The 22,917-nt window shown below is 54.5% G+C and overlaps 1 protein-coding gene across 1 annotated transcript; it reads right to left on the bottom strand.

Annotated features, from left to right (window-relative positions):
- Positions 1 to 1,572: 1,572 nt before the first annotated feature.
- CSF1 (colony stimulating factor 1) lies at positions 1,573 to 21,982 on the bottom strand. The gene is made up of 9 exons (XM_035252422.3): positions 21,776 to 21,982; positions 18,454 to 18,576; positions 16,718 to 16,780; positions 14,965 to 15,135; positions 10,167 to 10,314; positions 8,003 to 9,009; positions 7,364 to 7,416; positions 6,981 to 7,039; positions 1,573 to 3,341 (listed from the first exon to the last, which is right to left on the bottom strand). Exons 1-8 carry the CDS (start codon positions 21,812 to 21,814, stop codon positions 6,994 to 6,996), a joined length of 1,650 nt encoding a protein of 549 aa, XP_035108313.1. The 5' UTR covers positions 21,815 to 21,982; the 3' UTR covers positions 1,573 to 3,341; positions 6,981 to 6,993.
- Between the last annotated feature and the right edge of the window lie 935 nt (positions 21,983 to 22,917).

The raw sequence follows: 22,917 nt of genomic DNA, 5'->3' as shown, positions 1-22,917 counted from the left end.
ACTGAGGCCTTGAAATGTGGATAGTATAGCTAAGGAACTGAATGTTTACTTTTGCTTCATTCTAATTAATTTAAACTTAAATAGCTGCCCTACCTGACAGTGCAGTTATAGATACTTCTTACACTGGATCACGTTGGAATCACTTGAGATGTCTTTTAAAAGTTCTGGGTTGGGTGTGGTGGCTCATGGCTGTAATCTCAACACTTTGGGAGTCTGAGGCAGGCTGATCATGAGGTCAAGAGATTCAGACCATCCTAGTAGAGATGAAACCCCATCTCTACTAAAAAACAAAAAAGTTAGCAGGGCATGGTGGCATGTGCCTATAGTCCCAGTTACTCAGGAGGCTGAGGCAGGGAATCACTTGAACCTGGGAGGTGGAGGTTCCAGTGAGCTGAGATCATGCCACTGCACTCCAGCCTGGTGACAAAGATTCTGTCTCAAAAATAAAAAAATAATAAAGTTCTGATGCCTGCTGCCTGAACCTCACTCCTAAGGTCTGATTTTGTTGATCTAGGATGGGGCTTAGGGATCAGTATTTTTTTTTCAAATAACCCAGGTGATGCTCTGGTAAGCTGGTTTTGGGAACCACTGATCTGAAGCTGTCCACCACACCCTCAGGGATGGGGAGGCCCCGCTTGTCATAGCTTTGCCCGGGATGTGTGTTTGGGCCTTCAACTGCTCTGGCCGGTCCTAACACCCCTCTCCCCGTGGAAAGCCACATCCTCAGTCTCCTCTCCAGCTCCAGTAGGAAGGTCGAGCCCTAATGAGGGCCCTCACACAGACTCCTGGCTAGCAGGGGAGAGCCCCGCTAGCCACATTCACTTCCCAGCCTGGAGACAGGACTCATTCATCTCAGAGCCTGCAAGGACCTAGCCAGCTCCCTCTGCCCTGGCCAGCAGGGCTCAGCACTCAAGGACCCTCATCCTCACAGGACCCGGGGTCCCTTGGACAGAGCCCAACCAGCCATTTGCCCAGGCTGGGCTAGGCTGGGCTAGAGCAGGGGGCTGGCGACCAGGCCTGAGGTTTGGCCACTTTCTGCCCGTTTTCCTGGGAGCAGATATGCAGGAGGTTTTGGTAACAAGACTGAAACTTGGAGATAATCCTCCTCCTCCCCTGTGTACCGTGGAGTAAGTCTCTGAGCTGGGGTTCATCCAGCAACTGCTGCCTACCCACCCTGATTTTTGCCACCCACACCCCAAAACAACTTTTCCAATGACTCACATGGCAGCTTGTGCACTTCTTTTATTATTAAATATATAAGCAGCTTTTTATTTTTTTAAATAGATATTTAAATGACTTTATATAAAATAATTCACCACTTCCAAGTATAAAAACAAAATCTCACAGTACGTGAGCCAATGTCCCCTCTTGGCTTCTCAGAGAACAGAAGGGGTTCCTGAGCAGGTAGCCTGGGGAACTCTGGGGCTCCCCGTTCTCTAATGCCACCAAGAGCAAACAAAGAGCTTCTGCAATGGGTTGGATGCTTTTTTGGCCTTTAAAATATTATATGTTTAAGGTAGAGGGATGAGGGAGGAGTGCCTTTTGTTTTTTTCTTCCATTTAAAAATATGTGTTTTCTAGCATCAAATACAGAGGCTGTGACGAGAAGCCCCATGTTCAAGTTCACTGCCTTCCCTCAGTTGTCAGCATCAGGGCAGGGGAGGTGGGGCCAGAAGACCCTCACTTTCCTGGGCAGGAAGGGAAGGTCATGGGCCCGGCGGCATGCCCAGGTAGGGCAGGGTCTCTCAGTGGAGGGCCCAGGGCAGCAGGAGAGAAGGCACACAGCAGTACGAAGGAACCAAGGGGCAACTGGCAGCCCTGTCACCCGTTGGCTGGATTTCAGAGCCACCACCATGGGCTGGCCACAAAGTGGAGGCCCTCCAAGCACTGGAAGCTGAGGCCTGGATCTCCTGGTTCCTCTCCCACCCTGGCTTTCCAAGTTAGAGGTGATGGTAGAGGGGCTGGATGAGGGCTGGAGGTCATTACTGCCCACCGAGGTCAGGAAGCAAGAAGGGTGAGAAGAGGATGGGAGCTGGGTGCCATGCAGGTAGGGCCAGGATGCAGCCCAGCCCAGGGCTCCTGACAGGGACCACCTGCTTGGCCCCAGGCTCCTGTCGGCAGCAGGAAAGGACCCTGGGCTGGTAGTGCAGACCCTCCCCCAGCCTCAGGGGTACACCTATATTTCAAAGACCATCTTCAGTCAGCACTCACCCTGCAGCCTCTCTGTCGGTGCCCTCCCCTCCCTGGCTCTCTCCCACTAGTCCCTTCCCTCTTGGGAATGTCAAAGTGCAAGATGCAGAAACCTGGGCAAACAACGCAGCCTAAAGACCGGCTCTGGCTGGCAGCCCAGGCGGCTGTCCCACCCCACTCCACCCCGGGGAGTAAAAGGCCAGGTCAGGAGAAGGTCAGGGCGGAGGGGCTCCCCCAGTCGACTGGTGAGACCAGCCCAGTGCCGGAGACTGGGAAGAGGCTGGGGAGTGGAGGATGGATGGATGGATGGATGCTGGCTCATGGATAGACGGGGGCAGGCTTCAGCAGGCAGGTTCAGTGTTCACAGTGCAATGGCTTCCTTCATGAGGGGAGCCTCTGCTTGGCCTCCCAGAGAAGCTCTGGCAGGTGCTGGAGGGAGGAGACGCAGAGGCCAGGGCTTGATCCCCCTCTTGGCATCTTCGGCAGGTCAGGCAGGTCCTGAGGGCAGGGCTGGCCTCCCCTCTGTGCCTGACAACCAATACGGGGCACTTAGGTGAGCTGAGGGTGTAGACCCCTCAGGCTGTCAGTGCAGACCAGCAGGTCCAGGGGCCTCCTCTTCCCGTCTCGCAGGCTGCACACCTTTACGGGAAATCAGGCCTACGCGTCCCGCCCCAAAAACTTCGGAATCCTCTCTCTGGAGACAGGTTCCTGCCTGTCCAGGCTGGGATCCCATGGCACTAGGCGGGCCCTCTGGGTGCAGGGTTCTTCCACTCCTCAGCGTCCACCATGCTGTCCCACAAGCCACAGGCTGGTGGGTCCCTGGCCCAGGTGCTGGCCTAGAGGGGAGTGAGAGGAGGGTGCAACCCCTGAGAGAAGAGGGTCCTGAGCTGGACCTGCCAGCTCAAGCCCATGGGAGCCTCCAGGGCCCACAATAAATAGTGGCAGCATGGGGAGAACCCTCTGGCCTCTCTCACTCAGTCAAGGGTCTGTGGGTTGAGGCAGAGGGGCCCCGGCCTGGCCGCTCTGGTCCAGTCCTGGCAGGCAGGAGCTCTGATGGAGGCCAGGCCACATTCCAGGAGGATGGCCGGGGAGGGGTGGTGGTAGACGCCCCGCAATATCTCCTCCCATGGAGAGACTGTCCTGTGTGTCCAGCTGTGGGAGAGAAAGAAAGGCTAGTCAGCAGAGTGGGAGTGCGGGGAGGGTCACTGAGGACATGGGTTGGGAGGTGTGGCATTCCTGTGGGCTCCTGGCAGTGCTGCAGGCGGGACTTCCTTTCCTCCCTTCCCTGGCCTTTCCAGACGCCACAGAGAGACCAGGCAGCTTTCTCTGGCACCAGCCCAGGCCTCTGGCCAGACTGGCCTCACCTCCTACCTCCTCCTGGGGAACCAGGGGTCCCAGCGGAAGATAACGGAGCCCCGAGAGAGGTCTGGGCAGGGCTGGGAAGAGGGTTACTGCTCAAGAAGAGAGCTGTGACAAGGAGGGATGGGGCACTTGGACCCTCCTCAGGCAGAGTCATCTCATTGGCCTTGGTCCAGTGAGCAAGGGGTGATTCCTGCTAACACTAGCGAAGAAGATCTTTCATTTCTACCTCCACGCCCAGGAGGAGAGAAGGACCCGGTGGGTTAGTTCCAGCCTACTGTCCCATCTCCACACTGTTCGTCAGAGAGGAGCATCACAGAAGATGTCCAAGACCACAGGGCGGAGCTAGTTGAAGAGGAAGAACAGGGCCAGAGAGGAAAAGTCTGGAGACAGTGCCGGGACAAGGAAATTCCCACAATGCTGTTTGGCATGCTGACCCCTAAGCAACCCAGCCCCTCCTGGATGGGCCGAGGGCTTTGCCTCCTGCATCACCCATGGGAGTCGGGGCCTTGTCCTCTCCCCCTCTACACCCATCCTTGTCCTCTTGCCCAGCATCCTCAGGACGCTTTGTTCCCAGAGCAGAAATCCCCTGGATCCCATCCAACAGTTTTTGACTTTGGACCTTGTGTGGAGCCTCCCTCCCAACATCCATAGGCCATACTGGGTAAGGAGGAAAGATGGAACCACAGCCCCTGGCTCTCTGCCCATTCCCATGCTCTGGAGGGAAAGAAGGGGAGCCATAAACTGGACATGAGCCATTCTGGGTACAGTCAGGATACAGGCCCTGCTAAGGCCCAGGAGGAGAGAAGGACCCAGTGGGTTAGTTCCAGCCTACTGTCCCATCTCCCAGCTGCTTAGGGATGAGGGGCTGCTGTCTGCATTTTCTGTGGCTCCAAGTCCCTATCTCAGTCTCTGCCTCTATGCTTCCCTCTCTCACTTCTCTCATCAGGGCAGCAGTCTAGGGGCTGGCACTCAATCTCTCCAAGACCACTGGTGCCTGGCCTGGAGACCACCTCAGGGCTGGACCTGCTGGGCCAAGTGGGGTCTGGATGTAGCCCCTGCCCTGGGTTCCCTCTCCAAGTGAAATATTGAGGAGAAGAAGAGGAAAACTTGGGTCAGGCCCGAGAATAAGCAAGTGGGGAAAGGAGGATGGGTGTGTAGAGGGATGGGACAGAGAGCCAAGACTATGGCGGGGGGTCTGGGGGGATGGCGACCAGTGGGGAGGGTAGTGTGGCACTGAGCCACCAGCCACCGGTTCTGAGGAGGCCTGGGTCATTTCACAGTCTTTCCAGTGCCCCAGCTGACCCACTCACGCATCTTAGCCCACCGCACTGACAAGGCAGACCCCAGGATTCCAGATATGTTGTTACCGCTGGCTCTTGTCTAAATAGGTTCCCTGATTTTGAGCATTTGCCAAATTCCCTGTCTCTCTAGAAGGGGCCCAGACCTGTCACTCCACACATGGGATAGCCCTATGGCACTGGCTTGCAGTTGGTAAAGGTTGTGACTGGAAACTTGAATGGGTCACCCCAGCTAGTCGGCCAACCAACCAGTCAGTCAGGCAATCAGCCGGTCAGTTGGTCAATGGGCTCCCCAAGCAACAGCTGGGCAGTTAGGCAGTTACCAGATAGTTGGTTGGTTAGTCAATCATGCAGCCAGCTGGTCAACCAGTCAGTCAGAGTCAGTCAGTTAGCTGGTTAACTGGTCAACTAGAGACTGGTCAGTTAGAGACAGCTGGCCAGGGTCAGTCTGTGAGTCAGCCCTGAAGCACTCAGTCCATATTTATTGCATGTTTGGCAAATATGGAAAGGCTTTCTCTGTAGTAGAACCTAGGATGGACAAAGAAGATGGTCCCTGCCCTCAAGGGGCTTACCATCTTAGGGATGTGGAATGTACATACACACATAAAATAAGATTTAAAAAATATGAACACAACATCCAAATAAGTGCAAATTAGTATACTATTAACCAAACACTAAAAGGCAGGAGGGGCATGACTGAAAGGAGCAGTCAAAAGTTGTGAAGCCAGGAAGGCTTCCTGTTGGGTGGCTGTGGGCTTGGGTGGGAGGGGGAAGATGTGGGCCAGCTAGGGTTGGGGGCCAGGGTGGAAGAACAGTAGGGTCACAGCTACATCAACAACATGGGCAAGGAGAATGGCAGGCACTCATCAATGTGCGGGAGCCACATTTGGGATGGCTACAAAGATGACAGAATTAGGATTTCAGACAGCCTCAATAGGCTCGGGTAATGGCAGAAACCAACAAGGTGGCTTTAACAAAGGTGAAATAAACTGCACTTTGGTTAAAAAAGTTAAGTTGCCCAAGTACAGGGTAGAGAAGGTCTGGCTTGACAGAGGTTTATGGGAAATGAAACTCGGGGTTGTAACAGACTACAAGCTCATCATATGACAACAGTATGATGCCGATGTTAAGAAAAGAACTAACGCAATGTTAATCTGCACAGATAGAAGAACACTGTCCATAGCAAGGAAGGTAAGAGTCCCACTGTACTCTGAGCTGCTCAGACAACAGCTGGAGTACTGTGTCCAGGGCTGGGCGCCACATTTTCAGAGGGACATTGACAAACGAGTGTGTCCAGGATGGTGAGGGGGTCTGAAAACCATATCATATAAGGAACGTTTGAGGGACTTGGCTACACTTAGCTTAGAGAATTCTCAAAGGGGACACGGATACCTGACTTGAAATATCTGAGGGCTGTCATGAGAAAGGACGGAAGACCAGTGTGGAGGAGGCAGGGAAGCCAGTTTTGCCTCGAATGAGAAAGGTGTTTCTCCCAGTCTGACTGGAAGATGGCATGGGCCGTGGCTAGCACGGAGCTGGCCTGGAACTGGGAGTGTGTGACAGGCAGCTGGCTGGCTCCCTGTCGGGGACATGGAGAGGGGCAGCCCCTTTGGGGTGAAACCCAGGGCCAAATGACCCCTGAGAGCCCTTCCAAGATTCAGGTTCTATGTCAACATGATCCTAAAGGCAAGGACGCAGGACTGACCTGGGCTTGGGAGGAGGGCCAGATGGGGGAGTGATCTCCAAGCCGCTGCTGTCAGAGGGGCTTGGCAGCCAAGCTGAGAACATAGGGCTGGCAGTGGCTGCCACGCAGAGCTACTAAAGATTCCCCAGGAGGGTAAAAACCTCATAAAAGCTACATTTGAAGAAGGGGGGTGTGGTTGCTCTGGGGTTAAAAGTGGCAGCAACACCAGAAGCCCAGTGCAGAGGTAGAGTCTCTGGCCTCAGTGGGGTGGATGGAATGGAGGGGCAGAGGAATAGCTGAGGACATAGCTGGAAAGGGAACAGGATCGCCCAGGGGAAAGGGAGTCAGTGTGGGGGCCTCCGGGGAATTGATGTCACAAACTGGTGAGGGTGACTGGAAAAGGGTATAGCTAAGTTTTAAGAGTGGAGATCAAAATCAGAATCTTACCTTAGAATTCCCTCTACACTGGCAGCTCCACCTGTCTGTCTCCATCCTGAGTCAGGGGGCTGCAGGCAGAGCACAGGTCTGGCATTAGACATCAGCAGAAGCCGGGGAGTAAGGGGACCCGGGACCCTGTAGTTTCCCCCTAAGCCCCACACATGCTCTAGGCCCTCTCAGGTTGAAAAGACCCAGAACTGCCTAACTCTAAGGAGAAATCAGGAAAAAGCCCAGGTATCTGGGAAAGGAGGGAGCCCTTCTTCTCTACCCGCATCCTGTTCCATAGCTCTGTTTCCTCAGAGCCAGTGGGAGAGCCCCACCACCACCAAGAGGGGAAACAGATCCCAAGCCAGGTCCCCACTGCCTCCCAGAGCCCCACTGCAAGCTCTCACCTGCCCTCTGGCTGCTCCAAGGGAGAATCCACTCTCTGAGGCTCTAGACGGCTCTGAGGACAGCAAAGAGCATCTCACTGAGGAGTTGGGGAAGGATGGAGATGGGGGTGGCCCCATCCCCATTAAGGGCTGCCCCAGGTATTAATGAGAGAGTTGCAAGAGTCCTCCCAGCTACCTGAAAGTGGGGATCAGTCAGAGGCCCGAGGGAGATTTGTGAGGTCTCTCTGCTGATGGTGCCCCCTCTCCTCTCCCCACGCCCTTGCAGGCTGTTTCCTCTGGGTCCTCCTGCTCCAGGCTCTGCAGAACTCCCACTGTGGGCCCAACCTGACACATTCACATAGCATTGCTCTCCTCCTCCAGCTCCCTGACTGTCTGGTTGTTATCCTGCTGTCAGCCCAAGAATATTCTCTCCCACTCCCTGCTGCTCCAGGCCCTTCCTGTTGACCTTATAGCTTAGCCTTCCCAGTTCTCAAAGCAGCCCTCCGTTCCCACCTCTCATCCTCTCTGCTGAGCCAGCCCCTATCTCTCTGCATCTGAAGAGCCTGGGCCACACCCGAGCTGTCCCCCGACCAGCACCCCCACCAGGCTCTGCCCCTGCCCTAAGGGACTGCCTCTTCTTCCTTATGGAGATCTGCTCACCCGCCGCCTCCGTCTGTAGAACAAGAGGCCACCGACAGCCAGCAAGACCAAGGTGACACTGGGCACCAGCGGGCTGAAGACAGACTTCAGGAGCTGCAGGCTGGAAGATCCCTCGGGCTGCCTCTCATGGCCTGTGTCAGTCAAAGGAACGGAGTTAAAACGGGCCAGGGGCCTGGCTGCCCTGTCACTTGCTGGTCCTCCTTCCAGCTCTGCCGGGCTCCTCCGATCCCTGGTGCTCCTCCTGCTCTCCAGCCCCTTAAGGGACAGCACACTGCCCCAGGGATGTTTTCTGGAAAGCCGTGGCTGAGCAGAGAGGGTGGAGGGGTTGCTCGAGCCTTGGGGGTGTGGTGATGAAATCCTGGGAGAGTCTGGCTCCGGGGGGTCTCTGAGCAGGGAAGATGGACCGTCTGTCTTCTGGGGGGTGTGACTCCAGTCCTGGTCAGTGGGCCTGATGGGGTCCACTCTGGGCAAGGCGGTACCAGTTATGTCTGCCAGCTGTTGGCCGTTTGCTGATGCAGGGAGTGGAGAAGATGCTGAGAAGTTGCTGGGTCTGGAGGGCTCTGCCTGCATGCTGCCCCCTCCTGGCCTGGAGGGGGAAAGCTCTGTCCCTTGGGGGACGGGACTCTCACTGGCCTCTCCAGAGGCTTCTTCTGAGGCCCAGTTAGTACCCAATGCAGAGTCAAGAATATCCTCCATCCCAGGATTGAAGGCCCTGACAGAGGGGTCAGGCTGTGGTGAGCCACTGATGGTCTCGTCCTTGACAACTGGGGTCTCTGGTGGCTCAAGGCTCTGGCAGGTGTTCCTGGGTGGTCGCTCCTTGGCACTGTCTGGGTCCACTGTGTGCAGGGGCTGCTCGCCAGGCAAGTGGGAGCTGCCCTCAGAGTCATCCCAGGTCAAGCCAGCCATAGGGGCCGTAGAGGGGGCGAGGGGCTGATGAGGGGAGACAGAGGCCGGGTCACTGCTAGGGATGGCTTTGGGGCAGTTGCAATCAGGCTCGGTCACCACATCTGAAAGAACCATAGAGAGAGGGAGAGAGAAAGATGGGGAGAAGATAGTCACTAGCATCCAGCACAGCTTTCCCAGAGGCGGGCAATAGGGGGATATGAGTCTGGGGAGCCCCATCTCCTAGCTCAGCCCTTGGGCTGAGAAGAGGATGGGACTAGAGTGGGTGCTCATGACACAGGGAAGGTGCCGTATGCAGGATCTCATGGGCACAGACAAAGAGCAGGGTTGAGATGCACACACTGGGGGTGGGAGAGAAGGAAGACAAGAGAACAGACCACCCCAGGGTTCCCGCCAGCCACAGGCCAAGCTAGGGGTGAGCAGCAGCCCGGCCAGGAAGTTGAACAGTTGCCTTCCAGACCAACACAAGACAACCTCAAGCCCCAAAGACACTGGTGTCATGCACAGCCAGGAGCCACACAGCCACAGCCACAGGCAGGAACGGGCTGGGGCTAGAACGCAGCCAAGGCTTGAGGCCTTGGGATTGAAGCAACGAGACTGGACTTGGCCACTGGCAGGTTGCAGGGCCCTAGACCCGGCCTTGAGAAGCAAGGTTGAAGGTAGGAGGGCACATGTGGTGTGGGACGCAGAGACGAGGACACGCAGTGTACACATGTATGCAGCTGAGCCAGCCCTGGGAGTTCGAATGATGCTCAGACTTCAAATCCAGCCTTGTCCCTTGAGGGAACGCCCAAGGCATCCTGGGGACTTCTGGAGCAAGGGTGTCCTGGTGATTCTCAGCAGAGCTCCTGGTGCAAGGGCCCTGACTCCCAGATGGGCGTCAGCTGTCTCCACAGAACCCCCCACACGTTCAGCCAGCCTGCAGAACCAGTGGGGAAAGCTTCCATACCTACAGGGCTCCCAAAACAGGCTCCCATTTCCACTCCCTAATCTCAAGGCACCAGCATGCTCCTTCTTGACACCACCACGTGCAGACATATTATAGGTGTACATGCACACACATGCCAGAAAAGACATGTGCCCAGAACCAGAGGTACATGAAGTCACACATGTACACGGAACAAGCACGTTCATGCACACAGGGACACGAGTAGAAGCCAGGCTGCCTCCCCAGGGGTCCCCCCCCAACTTCACATCTCGCCTCCCAGTCCCCGTCCCATATGCACCATCCCACACACTTGCCGGCGCCTTCCATGCTTACCTTTGCTGAAGCATTCAGCAAAGGTGTCATTGCAGTTCTTGCTGAAAATACTCCAGTCCTCGTCAAGGAGATTCTTTATTTCATTAAAGACATTCCTGACCTTCTCCAGCAACTGGACAGGTGTCTCATAGAAAGTTCGGACGCAGGCCTGGAAGGAGATCAGGGCACCCTTTCATGAGCATGACCATTGGCCCCATGTCTCCAACTTGTCTGCCAAATTTCCCTTGGCCTTTCTCACATCTGTCTTCTTTTTCCCTTTTGTTTCCTCCCTCCCCTCTCCCGTTTGCAGCAGATCGAGTCCTAAGGTTATGAGATATGTCGTTCATTCACAGACCCATTCAACACATGTTTATGTGCCAGGTAATTACCTGGGAATCACGGAATGAACAAGAGAGAGGTGGTTCCTGGCTGAGTTGGACATTGAGTCCAGCAGGGACTAAACACATTCTTACAAGTGCAGTGAGTCCTTTGAAAAAGTACTGGGCCATCCGATGGTGTGCAACAAGGGGAACCAAACAGGTCCAGGGAGAATTTCCCCAAGGAATCAGCTAAAAGATGAGCAAGAGGCCGGGCGCGGTGGCTCAAGCCTGTAATCCCAGCACTTTGGGAGGCCGAGGCAGGTGGATCAGGAGGTCAAGAGATCGAGACCATCCCGGTCAACATGGTGAAACTCCGTCTCTACTAAAAATATATATATATATATGTAGCTGGGCATGGTGGTGCGTGCCTGTAATCCCAGCTACTCGGGAGGCTGAGGCAGGAGAATTGCCTGAACCCAGGAGGCAGAGGTTGCAGTGAGCCAAGAGCGCACCATTGCACTCCAGCCTGGGTAACAAGAGTGAAACTCCGTCTCAAAAAAACAAACAAAAAAGATGAGCAAGAAAGAGATGGGATTGGAGAGAGCTGTCCAGCCTGCAAGAGCTGAATGTGCAAACGTCCCAAGGCAACAAAGTGCAGGAAAAGTCCACAGACTAAGAGAAAGCTGTCATGGCTGCAGCACTGCCACCAAGGAGGAGCGTGACAAGAGATTTAAGTGGAGAGAAGTTAGCAAGGGCAGGTCTTGAGGGCCTCATGGGCCAAGCCCAGATATTTTAGTATTGTCCACAGAGCAAAGGGAAAACACCTGAAAGGGTGTTAGGGAGGTGGGCGGTGGCATGATAAGAGTTGAGTTTGAGAAAAATCATCTAGCTGTAGTGTGGCAAAGGAAACAGGGCAGCCGCCAGGGATGTGGGTCCTTTGCTGGCATTGATGTGTCTTGGAGGGAGGGCTGAGGAGGTCCCAGCCCTGTCTTCTGTGCTGCTCAAGAGACCCAGGCTTCCTACACTCTCCAGAGCTCTGAGAAGCTGCACCATCCTGGGTCTTCTCCCACCTCTTAAGCTGCCCCTTTTGTCTCCTTACCAAGCTCCCCTTCTCCTGATGTCCAAATGCCGCCATCCCCCAGGGCTCACTCCCAGGCCCGCCTCTCCTTTCATACCAGGCCATGCCACCCATGCCCACAGCTTCATCCAGGGCCTAACTGCCACAGAATCACAAATTCCAAGTTTTCCCTTAAACTGAGCTTCACAGGGGAGAACCATGGGCTTCGCTAGGCTGTGAAGTCCTTGAAGGCATCCCTGCATACCCCTGGCCTGTGCACAGTCAGCCCTTAAGAAATGTTCACCAGATAGATGTATGAATGACAAGACTGGGCTCAGCTCCATCACTCACCAACTAGGTGCCAGTGACCAAATAAACTAGCCAGTTTGGGCCAATTTTCTCATCTGTAAATTCAAAACAATAACTTCTGCCAGGCTCTCCCCAGGGCTGCTGTAAGGAAGGTGAGTTGGCTCTCTTGCCTCTTTCTTCATAAACCTGCCTCCCTCCCAGCTCACCTCATACTTCACAGAGAACACAGGAGTCCTCTGACAGAAAGCCCTCCCTGATACCCACCTGTCTCAAGGGAGGATGTGCCTTTCATCCTCAGGAGCTCCAAATCCCTCCCTCTGTCTTCTAGGGAGACTTGCTGGGGGCTAGCTCCTCCAGCTTCACCTGCCTCTCCCTCCTGGAGCCTGCCCCTCAGCATTCACACCTGTCTGCGGGTGAATATCCAAGGGGTCATAACCATCAGTAGACAGCTGCTTAAGATGCAGATTCCTGGGGTCACTCTGTTTTTGTGTTGTTGTTTTTTTTTTTTTTTGAGACAGAGTTACACTCTTGTTGGCTAGGCTGGAGTGCACAATCTCAGCTCATTGCAAACTCCACTTCCTGGGTTCAAGCGATTCTCCTGCCTCAGCCTCCTGAGTAGCTGGGATTATAGGCATGTGCCACCATGCCCGGCTAATTTTAGTATTTTTAGTAGAGACGGGTTTTCACCATGTTGACCAGACTGGTTTCAAACTCTGGACCTCAGGTGATCCACCTGCTTCGGCCTCCCAAAGTGCTGGAATTACAGGCGTGAGCCACCGTGGCCAGCCCTACAGCCTCTCTTAATTCAGTGTACCAGACTCTCTAGGGTTGTGTCCTGGGAATATGCATTTCAACACATTCCCCAAGTGATTCTTAGGAATCTTAATGTTGGAAAACTGCAGATTTAATATGTCTTTTATGAAAATTTTTTCCTGGCCAGGCACAGTAACTCACATCAGTAATCCCAGCGCTTTGGCAAAGGCAGAGAGATTACTTGAGCCTGAGACCAGCCTGGGCAACATGGCAAAACACAATCTCTACAAAAAATAGCTAGGCATAGTGGGGTGTGCCTGTTGTCCCAGCTACGCAGGAGACTGAGGTCAGAGGATCAATTGAGCCTGGGAGGTTGAGGCTGCAGTGAGTTATGATTGTGCCTCTGAACTTCAGCCTGGGTGACAGAATGAGACCCTGTTTTTAAAAAAAAGTTCTTCTTCAATCACACACTCCTTCTGGCTGCATCTCGTTTTCTGCCCCCTTTCAGATTCAAGTTCTTCCACAGCGGTGCCTCTACTTCCTCTCTTTCTATTCACGCTGATCCGGCACCTGTGATGCATTGCCAAGTCCGATGGACAATTCCAGCCCTCACCTTGCTTGAGTTCCCAGCCCTTCTTTATGAAGTCCCATCACTTTTTCCATGCTGGCACCCAGTGTCCCAACTCTGCACTCTCCTTCTTTCCCTCCCAACTTTAGGCTGCTCCTTGCCGGGTCCCCATCCTCCGCCTGCCCTCCAAATGCTGGGTTCCTGGGCTTGCTTCTCTTCTCACAGTGGGCAGTGCTGTCCAGCCCCATGGCTTCACAGAGGAGCCACACGCCCATGCCTCGGAGGTCTGTGCATCACCGGTCACACTCAAGGCCCGCACGTCTGGCGGCCTGCTCGATGTCTTCACTCACCATCTTATGAGCACCTCACGTCTGCTGTGCCCCAGACTGAACTCCCGTCCTGCCTCAAACCTGCTCTGCCCACGGATCATCCCCGTGTCAGCATCATTGGAATATTCAGGTGCTCAGGACAAAAACCATCCTTGGCTCTTCCTTTCCCTCAGCCTCTCACATCCACTGTACATACCAAGTCTTGTTGATTCTGCCCCCAAACCCATGTCCAGTCCACTTGCCTCCACCTTCGCTGTACCACCCTGGTCCAAGCTGCCAGTATGTCTGGCCTAGACTCCCACCTTCTGCTGGTCTCCCAGCCTCCCTTCCTGCCCCCTACGGTTCACCCTCCACATAGCAACCAGGTCAGTCTTATAACCAGAAATGAAGCCACGTGCCTGTTCACAATGGCTTCCCTCACACTTAAGACAAAATCACACACCTCTAAGACCACAAATGATCTGTCTCCTGCCTTCTCTCCTCTCCCTCCTTCACTTCCCATACTCTGGCCATGCTGATAACCTTAGGGCTTTGTGCATAGCTTTTCCTGTTCCAGAATGTTCTTCTAGCCTTGTTGCTTTCAACTCTTACTCATCTTTGGAGCTCAGATTAATATTTGCTGACTCAGAAGCCTTCCCTGTCTCTGTTTCCCCAACTCCGTGGAAGTCCGTCTTCTTGGGAGACTTGCTGGGGGTTAGCTCCTCCAGCCTCACCCGCCCTCCCTCCTGGAGCCTGCCTCTCAGCATTCACATCTGTCTACAGGTGAATATCCAGGAGGGTCATAACCATCAGTGGGACAGCTGTTTAAGGTGCAGATTCCCTGTTGCTTTCCCTGAGCCCTGCAAAGCCTTCCTTGTCTCTCCTTCCCCCAACTCCATGGAAGTCCGAGTTCCCGTTGCGCTCCCTGAGCCCTACAAGGTTCTTGTTCCCAGCTTGCTCCTCCACCTCCTTTGGGTCGTCTCATCCCTGGTTTACTCTTCTCCAATGCAGTTACTGCCATGCTGCATCTTGTATATTTTACTTATACATTTTGTTAACTGTCTCACCAGCACTACCACCACCCCCAAATGTAAGCTTCAGGAATGCAGGGATTTTTGTCTGTTTTGATCACAGCTGTTTCCTGGTGTCTAGAACCGTATCTGGTGCACAGTAGGCGCTCAATAACTGCTTGCTGTTGGAATGAACAGTCCTTAGAGTTTGCAATTCTATTTACTGGTTTGTTTAACAGCTGCCAACCTCGCTTGACTATAAGCTACACGAGGCGACACCATGTATTTGTTGCTCACAATGACATCGCCAGGATCCAGCATGATGCCTCGTGCCTCCTGCCCAGTAAAGGTTGGTGGGATGACGCATGAATGAGAGTGAGCAAGCGATGGCGTGAGTTGAGGTGAGCGAACGTACTCTGTGCCTGCGGATGGAGCAGCGCCTCCACAGCCGCCTCTGCCCTCACTCAGTGCTCTTGGCCCCAGGGCTCTCCTACCTTGTCATGCTCCTCATAATCCGTGGTAAAGCAGCTGTTCAGCCTCAAAGAGAGTTCCTGCAGCTGCATGACAGCGATGGCATTGGGGGTGTTGTCTCTGAAGCGCATGGTGTCCTCCATTATGTCTTGTATCAGGAGAAATGCCTTCTTAAGGTAGCATACCTGATCTTTCTGAAAAACAGCAAGCTGGGCTTAGGGCCTGGCCACTGTGGCCTGGGAACCCCCAGCCCCAGGCAGGTGGAAGGCTGCAGCCTGCCTCCCTCCTGCGCCCAGGGGAGGGACTGCACCACACCGGCAACAAGGAGAATGCGGCCCTCGGCTTGCCCGTCTCTCTCTCTTTGGAATCTAGCACTACTGGAGATTGGGCTAGAGTGAAGGAAATGTGCATTCTGATTAGAGAGCTCCCTGGGTTTCTAGAATATGAGACTTTAATCAGGATGGATGTACATAGGGAAGGTGGACTCCAGGGAACCCTCCACCCCAACTTTTTTTCTGTCCCCTCTTGTCTTACTTTCACAAGTCTTTTACCATTTGGTCCCTTCAAATCCTCTGGGACATAGGAGTGCTGAAGATTATCTCATGGTCCAAAGAATAACCTCTGTGTTTTGTCTCCCTAAAGAGCTGGTGATTGCCTTGAAGACAGACTCTGCTTTAGCTCTCTACCCCCAGCACCCAGTCCAGTAGGTTCCTAGAAAATGCTAGTTAAGGCATGAGTGTTGGAGCAAGCGAGTGACTGAATAAAATACTGAGGTTATTCTTTGGACCATGAGGTGCTCTCCAGTCCTAACAGGAGTGCATATGGGTCTGTGTGTGGAAGCTCAGAGACCGGGGCAACTTCTGGGTACCACAGCAGTTTTGTATGAGGCATAAAGATAAATAGATGTGGAATAATGATGAGGGGCAGTTGGAAAGGCATTAGTCATTGGGAAGAGCTTGTATAAAGGATGAGAGGCAGGAGGAGCAGGGAATGGGGAGGTGGTGGACAGTCTTGTGTGGCGGAGAATGGCTAGGCCTGGTGTAACCCAGACTAGACAACCTTGGCTTTCTTCTGGAGTGATGGGGACCCTGATGTCTTTGGGAGAGGGAGGTAAAGGCAGCAGGTTGTGGTTTCAGAAAATTCCCCCTAGTGGTGAGATGAGGAGTGAACTGGAAGCAGGGAGACCAGTTAAGAGGCTTCTGAAATTGTCCAAGCAACTGATTGAGGGCTGAAGGTGGGGATGGAGGAGACAGAACCCAGAGATGCTGGGAGGCAGAACCACCAACACTTGGTGGCTGGTTAGGTGTGGGGCAAGTCTAGGAAGGGCTGGACTGCCTCCCTGCCTGCTGACTGGCCTGGTAAAGAGAAGTGACATCCTTAAGTGAAGCATGAGACCTGGAAGAAGTATTGATTTGCCTCAGGCCCTATAGCCAACCTGCCTGGATTCACATCAGGCCTCTACCACCTTCTAGCTATGCTCTTTCACCTCTCTGTGGGTGATAAACAGTATTTGTGTACCACATCGTGGTACTGTCAGGACTAAATCAGAAAAGTGCTTGGCACCTAGTGAGCACTTGTTATGTATCAGGCCAGGAGAAGGGAATGGCAGGGGACTTGAGTCCTGGATCCCGGCACCCCAGAATTGAGCACCCACAGATCCTCACATTCACCCTTTCCAGCTCTAGGCATTCTGCTGCTTTCATGCTCCCACACACCCCCCACCCTGAGAGGGGCATGCAGGCTGGTGCATGGATTCCGTAAACAGCCGTCACTTACCAACTGTTCCTGGTCTACAAACTGAAAGACAATTTGGCATGAGGTCTCCATCTGACTGTCAATCTGCAAGAGAGAGCAGGCCAGCGATTGCAGGATGTCTATAGCTTGACTCAGCTCTCATCAGAATGGGACCTTAGCTTCTGGGTGGATTAGGGTTTCAACACCATCCCTGCTAACCACATGTGGAAAGACAGAGTCAAGTCTAGAAGACCAGTGCCTTCCAGATGCCCAGGGGAAGGCTGTAGAAAAACAAGTCTCCTCCTTCCTCCTATCACCCCAGGAAATCTGACAAATGCCAGTTTGTTTTAAGAAAGAAATGTCTGCTGGGTGCGGGTGGCTCACACCTGTAATCCCAGCACTTTGGGAGGCCGAGGTGGGTGGATCATGAGGTCAAGAGATCGAGACCATCCTGGTCAACATGGTGAAACCCCATCTCTACTAAAAATACAAAAAATTAGCTGGGCATGGTGGCACATGCCTGTAATCCCAGCTACTCAGGAGGCTGAGGCAGGAGAATTGCCTGAGCCCAGGAGGCGGAGGTTGTGGTGAGCCAAGATTGTGCCATTGCACTCCAGCCTGGGTAACAAGAGCGAAACTCTGTCTGAAAGAAAGAAAGAAAGAAAGAAAGAAAGAAAGAAAGAAAGAAAGAAAGAAAGAAAGAAAGAAAGAAGGAAGGAAGGAAGGAAGGAAGGAAGGAAGGAAGGAAGGAAGGAAGGAAAGAAAGAAAGAAAGAAAGAAGAAAGAAGGAAGGAAAGAAATGTCTATAGGAGAATACAGGATAAAATCTTCCCTGGGAGGTAGTGAGCACCCTGTCATGGCAGGAATTCAAGCAGAGGCTGGATAAGCTCTGGGGGTTGAATACCTGTAGGGGTTGGAGCTGGATGCCCTTAAAGCCTTCTTTAGCCCCAGAGCAGTAGTTCTGTGTTTTAAGCCTCAGAGAATGTGGGGCTCTTGGTCTCCCTTGGGTTGCTATAGCAACTACATGCAGGAGAAGTAGTGTTGGGGCAAGAGAAGCAGAAGGCACAGCCCACAGAAGCTCAGGCCCTGCAGCTGGCCTTAGCCAGTGATGCCCCACCCTGCCTGGCTAGCCAGAGGGATAGTAAATTCCCACTGAGCAGGACAGCAGCCATGACAGCAACCTCTATCTGCCTGGCTGGACCACGTATGAGCCTGATTAGAATGAGATACGGGCTCCTTCGTGGCCCAGATGAGCAGGCCATCCCAGCCTCAGGGCATGGGCAAGAGCCAGGGAAGTGAGGGTGGAAGCCTGGGAGTTAGGCAAGAGCCTCTTCTCCAAATCTGGGTGGGGCTCTGATGCCAGACTGGCGCCACATATGAGCGTCCAGGAGCTGGATGCAACATCTGGACACAGCAGGCTGACTGGGCTAGCTTCCCAGAGGAGGCAGCCCATTGAGGGACAGCAGACCTCAGAAGCCTTTTCAGAATCAGGGGTTGAAGTTCCTGGACAATCACTAATCCAGGCAAGCAGATGGAAGCCCACCCCATTCACTGCCTGCAGGGGAGTCAGAGAGGGCTTCAGGGGTGGGGAGACCAGAGGTCCTAACTTTAGGAAGGTTAGCGCAAGGTATCACCAGTGGAGCTAGTGGAAAGCACAAGCAATGTCCTGCACTGCCCTACGTTCCTGCCTGCAACCCCTCTCTTTGACCTGCTCCCTGGCTCCTGCCTCCACATCCCCAGTGGGGAGATGGTAGAATAAAGCATGGCCACACACTCACCAGCTGCTGCAGAGACTGCAGGTGTCCATTCCCAATCATGTGGCTACAGTACTCCGACACCTCCTCGGTGATACTCCTGCTCGCCAGGAGACAGACCAACAACAGCAGGAAGCCCAGCCATGTCTATGACAGAGAGGGTGTCATTTCTCCCCAGCTCTCACTCTCCCCAGTTAAGCCCCATGCCCTGCTCAGAGCAGAAAAAACAAAGGCCTCATACCTACAATGCTACAAGCTCTGCCCCTTACCCCAGGATACAGCATCCCCCAAATTCAGCGTTCCCAGGATTTCCAACAGTCACAGCACAACCTTGTTCTCCCATGAAAACAACCCAAATGTCACCTTCTCCAAGATACCTTCCCAGATTAAGCCAAACCTAACTATACATTGAACTAATAGTGACACAGATGGTGTGCCTACCAGTTTAAATTTTAATTACACAGGAAGCTCGAAGGGAGGACTTGCATCTACCCATTTTTTCCATCTCTGCAACATCAACACTGAGCCAAGCACTTTTTGAACTGCCCTCAAGTTCACGTTCAAGCACCCGCTTTCAGATGGCAAACCAGAGACAGCTCCCCCGGGCTCAGTACTACTTCCTTCCACCTGGTTTCATGCAGATCTGGCTTTGCCACTGGAAAAACTGTGGGATCAAACTCAGTCTCACTGGGATCAGACTCATCCCTTGCCAGAGACCTCTTGGAGCCCTGGATGTGTGTTTCAAAAGGAGCCCAACTGATTAATCAGAGGCACCAGTGCCAGTTCTGGGCCATCCCTTGCCTGGCATCCTGTTTGAGCACCATCAGGCTTTTCCCCCAGCCAGCTGCCTCTTATGATGGCAGGGAAGTTTTCTGAGACCCCTCTCCTCTCCAAGCACCCACCTGGCCCAGTGATTGCTCATCCCCAGAGTGCTGGGACTGGCTCCTGATGCTCTGTCTTTCCCCTTCCTTCTTCTCTTCCTCCTCTTAAATGAGGTCTCCTCATCCCTATCCCTGGCCCTACGTCTCTCCTTCTTCAGCCATAAGCAGAGGGACTCGGGCTTTCTTTCTTCGGCTTGAGGTTGCCTCCTGAGAGCTCCCAAGCCTCCTGGAAGCTAATGCCCCCAGATTCAGAAATGATGGCAGGGTGGGGTGAGGCTTGACACTTTCCTGGACTATGGGCTTTGCCTCAATAATCCAGATGATGAGACAAATACTGCAGATTAGTAGCTCACTGGAAAAACACAAGGACGCTATGAAACAGCCCACAACAATGTGCTAAGCTACATATCACTAAAAGTCCAAATGCTGGCCAGCTGTTATGAGGAGGAGAGCCCAGTTCTGGCTGGGCTATCAGGGAGACTGCAGAGAACAGGAACCTCAGTGAGGCCTTGAAAGATGGGGAGAAGCTGATGGCAGGAGAGGGGTGGGAGGCATGGAAGGAAGAGGCACAGGTTGGTTTAATACCAGTCAACACAGGGACTGTGAGGTCTTGGCTGATCTGAGGGAGGGAAAGTGTGGAAGAGGGGGAGGATAGTCATAGGGGCTGGGGGGACTTCAGGCTCAGTTGGGGAGGTTACCCTGGGTGGGAACAATGGCCCAGGTTCTCAGAAACCTTAGGTTCAGTAATGATTGGATGAAACTGGGCCACTAGGGTACATCTGCCCCAGGCTGGCTGCCACTGAGGCTCTGGAGTGAATGGTATGGACGAAATGGACTGCTCGGGAAGACAGCCTCCCTGGAGGCACTTCCAGACACTGATGCTTGAGGATAGCAAGGTGAGGGCAATGCTTAACCCCAAGGGCTGTCTGGTTTTGGTGATATTTCAGGCATCAGTGAGGGGAGAGCACAGCCCCCACATGAGAGGCTGACTTTGAAAGTGATCAGTGGGGATCCCCCGGACCTGGGCCTCCACTCTGCCTCTGGAGGATCTGGACAGGCAGCAGGGGGTTAACACTCTGGCTTGCATCTGGCTGAGCAGGCTCTCCTCTGACTGCCTCTTCCTCCCATCCCTAGCCCTGGCCTCTGCCTGGGGAGCAGCCCTCTGAAGGAATCTCCACTGCAGATTCAGAGATGCTAGGACACCTCAGCCCAGCTGTCCAGCCTCCTCTGCCACCCATCCTGTTCCACTCCATCTTACCCCAAAGCAAGGCCTCTGGAGAGACCTGGCAGGACCCGGCCCTTGGACTTCCCCTGTCTAAACACAGCCCCTTATCTTCCTCTTCTTTCCTCATGGTCTCCCCTTCAGCCCTGAAGCTGCCTATGGCTAACCCTTCTCCTTCCCCCTCGGCCCTGTCTCCCCTCTCTCAGTGGAGCACAGTCCCCTGTGACCCACTCTTCCCTTTCTCTCTCACCTCACCTGCAACCCTTTCTCCTCTACCCGCAAATAATTCTCTGCTCTTCCCCCCCCCCCCCCCCCCCCCCGCCCCAGGTTTCTTCTCTCATTTTCTTCCAGGGATCTCCAGAAGCAAACCCATTATGAGCCCACTGGCTGGTCATTCACAGTGCCACCCTCACTTTCTATGGCCACAGCTGCTACTGACACAGTTGGGACAGGGCATCCCCTGCACGGTCAGGAGCGGACCCTGCCCCTGGCCACAGCTCTGCAGCACCAAACCCTCTCTCCATCTTCCTCCAGCACAACAAACCACCACAAAGCCCAGGATCTCCCTAGCTGCTGAAACCAGAATTTGCAAGAAAAAGGGATTCTGAGCTAGCCCCAAGTAACCCCAGGGGGGCTGTTTGCCGGCTGCTGCAGCAGCCCCCTTGCCAACCCCCAAACAGCCACCCAAGTCACCTGCCTGTGGGCTGGAACAAGCAGTGGTTTGCCCCTCTCCATCCCTCTGCCAGCAAGGCCCTGGCATTCTATAAGCTGGTTGATCCCCTGAACTTTTCCGGTCCAGAAGTACCCACTCCCCAGCAGGGCCTTGGAAGCACGTGTGTGGCCGATGAGGAAGGTGCCCACGGAGGAAGGCACACACTCAGCACACAGCCACTCCGCCCCTGTCTTGTTGGTGGTGGGTAGGGAGAGAGGCAGGACATCCTGGCTGAGTGGGGCCTCCTGCCTGCGGGTGGCTCAGTGTTCCCCTCCGTGCAATGAGGTGAGCAGCCTTCCCTTTCCCGGGAAAGTCTGGCAATTCCAGGTGCAGCTGCCGGGACCCCACCAGCCTCAGCCCAGGCGCCAGGGGCCCGGTCCGTGCGCAAAGGCGGTTCGTCCGCGGCAGGAACGCTGAGCCGGTGTAGCCGGTGCGCCCAGGCTCTCGGCTCCAAACTGCCGCTCCCCGCCACCTGGCCGCCGAGCCCCCGCCCCAGCCCGTCTAGGGCCCCACGCCGCGGCAGCCGCTTACCGTGGGAGGGCAGTGCCCGGCGGCACCCGACGCGGTCATACGGACAGCTGGGTCCCGGCCGGGCACGTCGTCGCCCTCGCTCGCTCGCTGGCCGCTGCCGAGTGGGCACCCCGGCCGAGGGCCGCGCCGCTGTCCAGGGATGCGCGGAGAGCGGCTCCCGCGTGGAGAGGACCCAGGCAAACTTTCACTTTCCTTGGGCCGAACTTCACTAGCCAGCCCTCGGCACAGCCTTTTAAGCCGTGGGGCATGTGGTTTATGGGAAATCACCCTGGTCAGGCGCCAGCGCGCACACACACACGGACTGACACAGACACACGCACTGACACTGACACACACACGCACTGACACAGACACACATACTCCAGAGGCCCACTCAGCAGCCACCCCCACCTTCCCCCCTCCCCCGCCACCCGTCGGCCAGGCCGGCTCTCGAGTCTCCGCAGTCACCTTCTGTCTTCTGCGCTGCCTTTCCGAACCTTCAGCAAAAGAGCGCGGGCTCCACCGCGTCCCCACCCTGCCTTCCCTGCGCCCTCTGCGGACCCAGCCTTTACTTCTGCGCTTTCCAGGCGACCCGGTGCTAGCGCTCTATGACTGTCCCGAGGGACTTTCCCTCCAGGCCTGAAAATCCCTAAATCTTAGCAGAAAATGGACTGAGAGCACGGAAAAGTACTGGGAAGGGAAGGAAATCCTTCGAAGACGCCCTCACCCCATTCTCGGAGCGCCAAAAGGAGTCCAGAGTTACTAGCTCCTTCGTGGAGCCTGAATCAGCAGGTTTTCAGGCAGACCCCATCTTCCTCGGCAAGCAGCCTGTCCAGCATCCCCCAAGCAGCCTGCCCAGCCTCTAGTCCCATTATGAGAGGGAGGCCAGCTACCTGGCCAGGAAGGGAGCAGCTGTGTCCTGTGACAGTAAGCTGGGTGGCTCTTCCCCGAGTGCCACCAGACACTTCAAGGCACCTGACCTGCAAATGATGAAAACGCTGGCTGGTACCCATACTCCCTCCCGGAGGCAAAATGCAACTCAGATTGGAAAGGTCCTGCACCTGGGCCCTAGACTTCCCTGGATATGGTTTGGAAATGCACTTGCTGAGGTGATTAATCAAGTTTTGTCTCTACATGAGAATGAGTCTAAGTGAGGACTAGTG

The sequence above is a fragment of the Callithrix jacchus genome, chromosome 7, assembly GCF_049354715.1.
Source record: "Callithrix jacchus isolate 240 chromosome 7, calJac240_pri, whole genome shotgun sequence".
In the NCBI taxonomy this organism is placed as follows: Eukaryota; Metazoa; Chordata; class Mammalia; order Primates; family Cebidae; genus Callithrix; species Callithrix jacchus.
Note: the sequence above shows the minus strand (reverse complement) of the source record. Positions and strands in the feature narration are given on the sequence as shown.

Excerpts from the sequence above, each read along its gene's own strand:
- CSF1 (XM_035252422.3), bottom strand. The coding sequence starts at position 21,814 with ATGACCGCGTCGGGTGCCGCCGGGCACTGCCCTCCCACG. Across the intron at positions 16,781-18,453 it reads TGCAGTCTCTGCAGCAGCTG|ATTGACAGTCAGATGGAGAC; the intron begins GTGAGTGTGTGG and ends TCTCTCTTGCAG. Across the intron at positions 7,417-8,002 it reads TCTACAGACGGAGGCGGCGG|AGCCGTCTAGAGCCTCAGAG; the intron begins GTGAGCAGATCT and ends TGCTGTCCTCAG.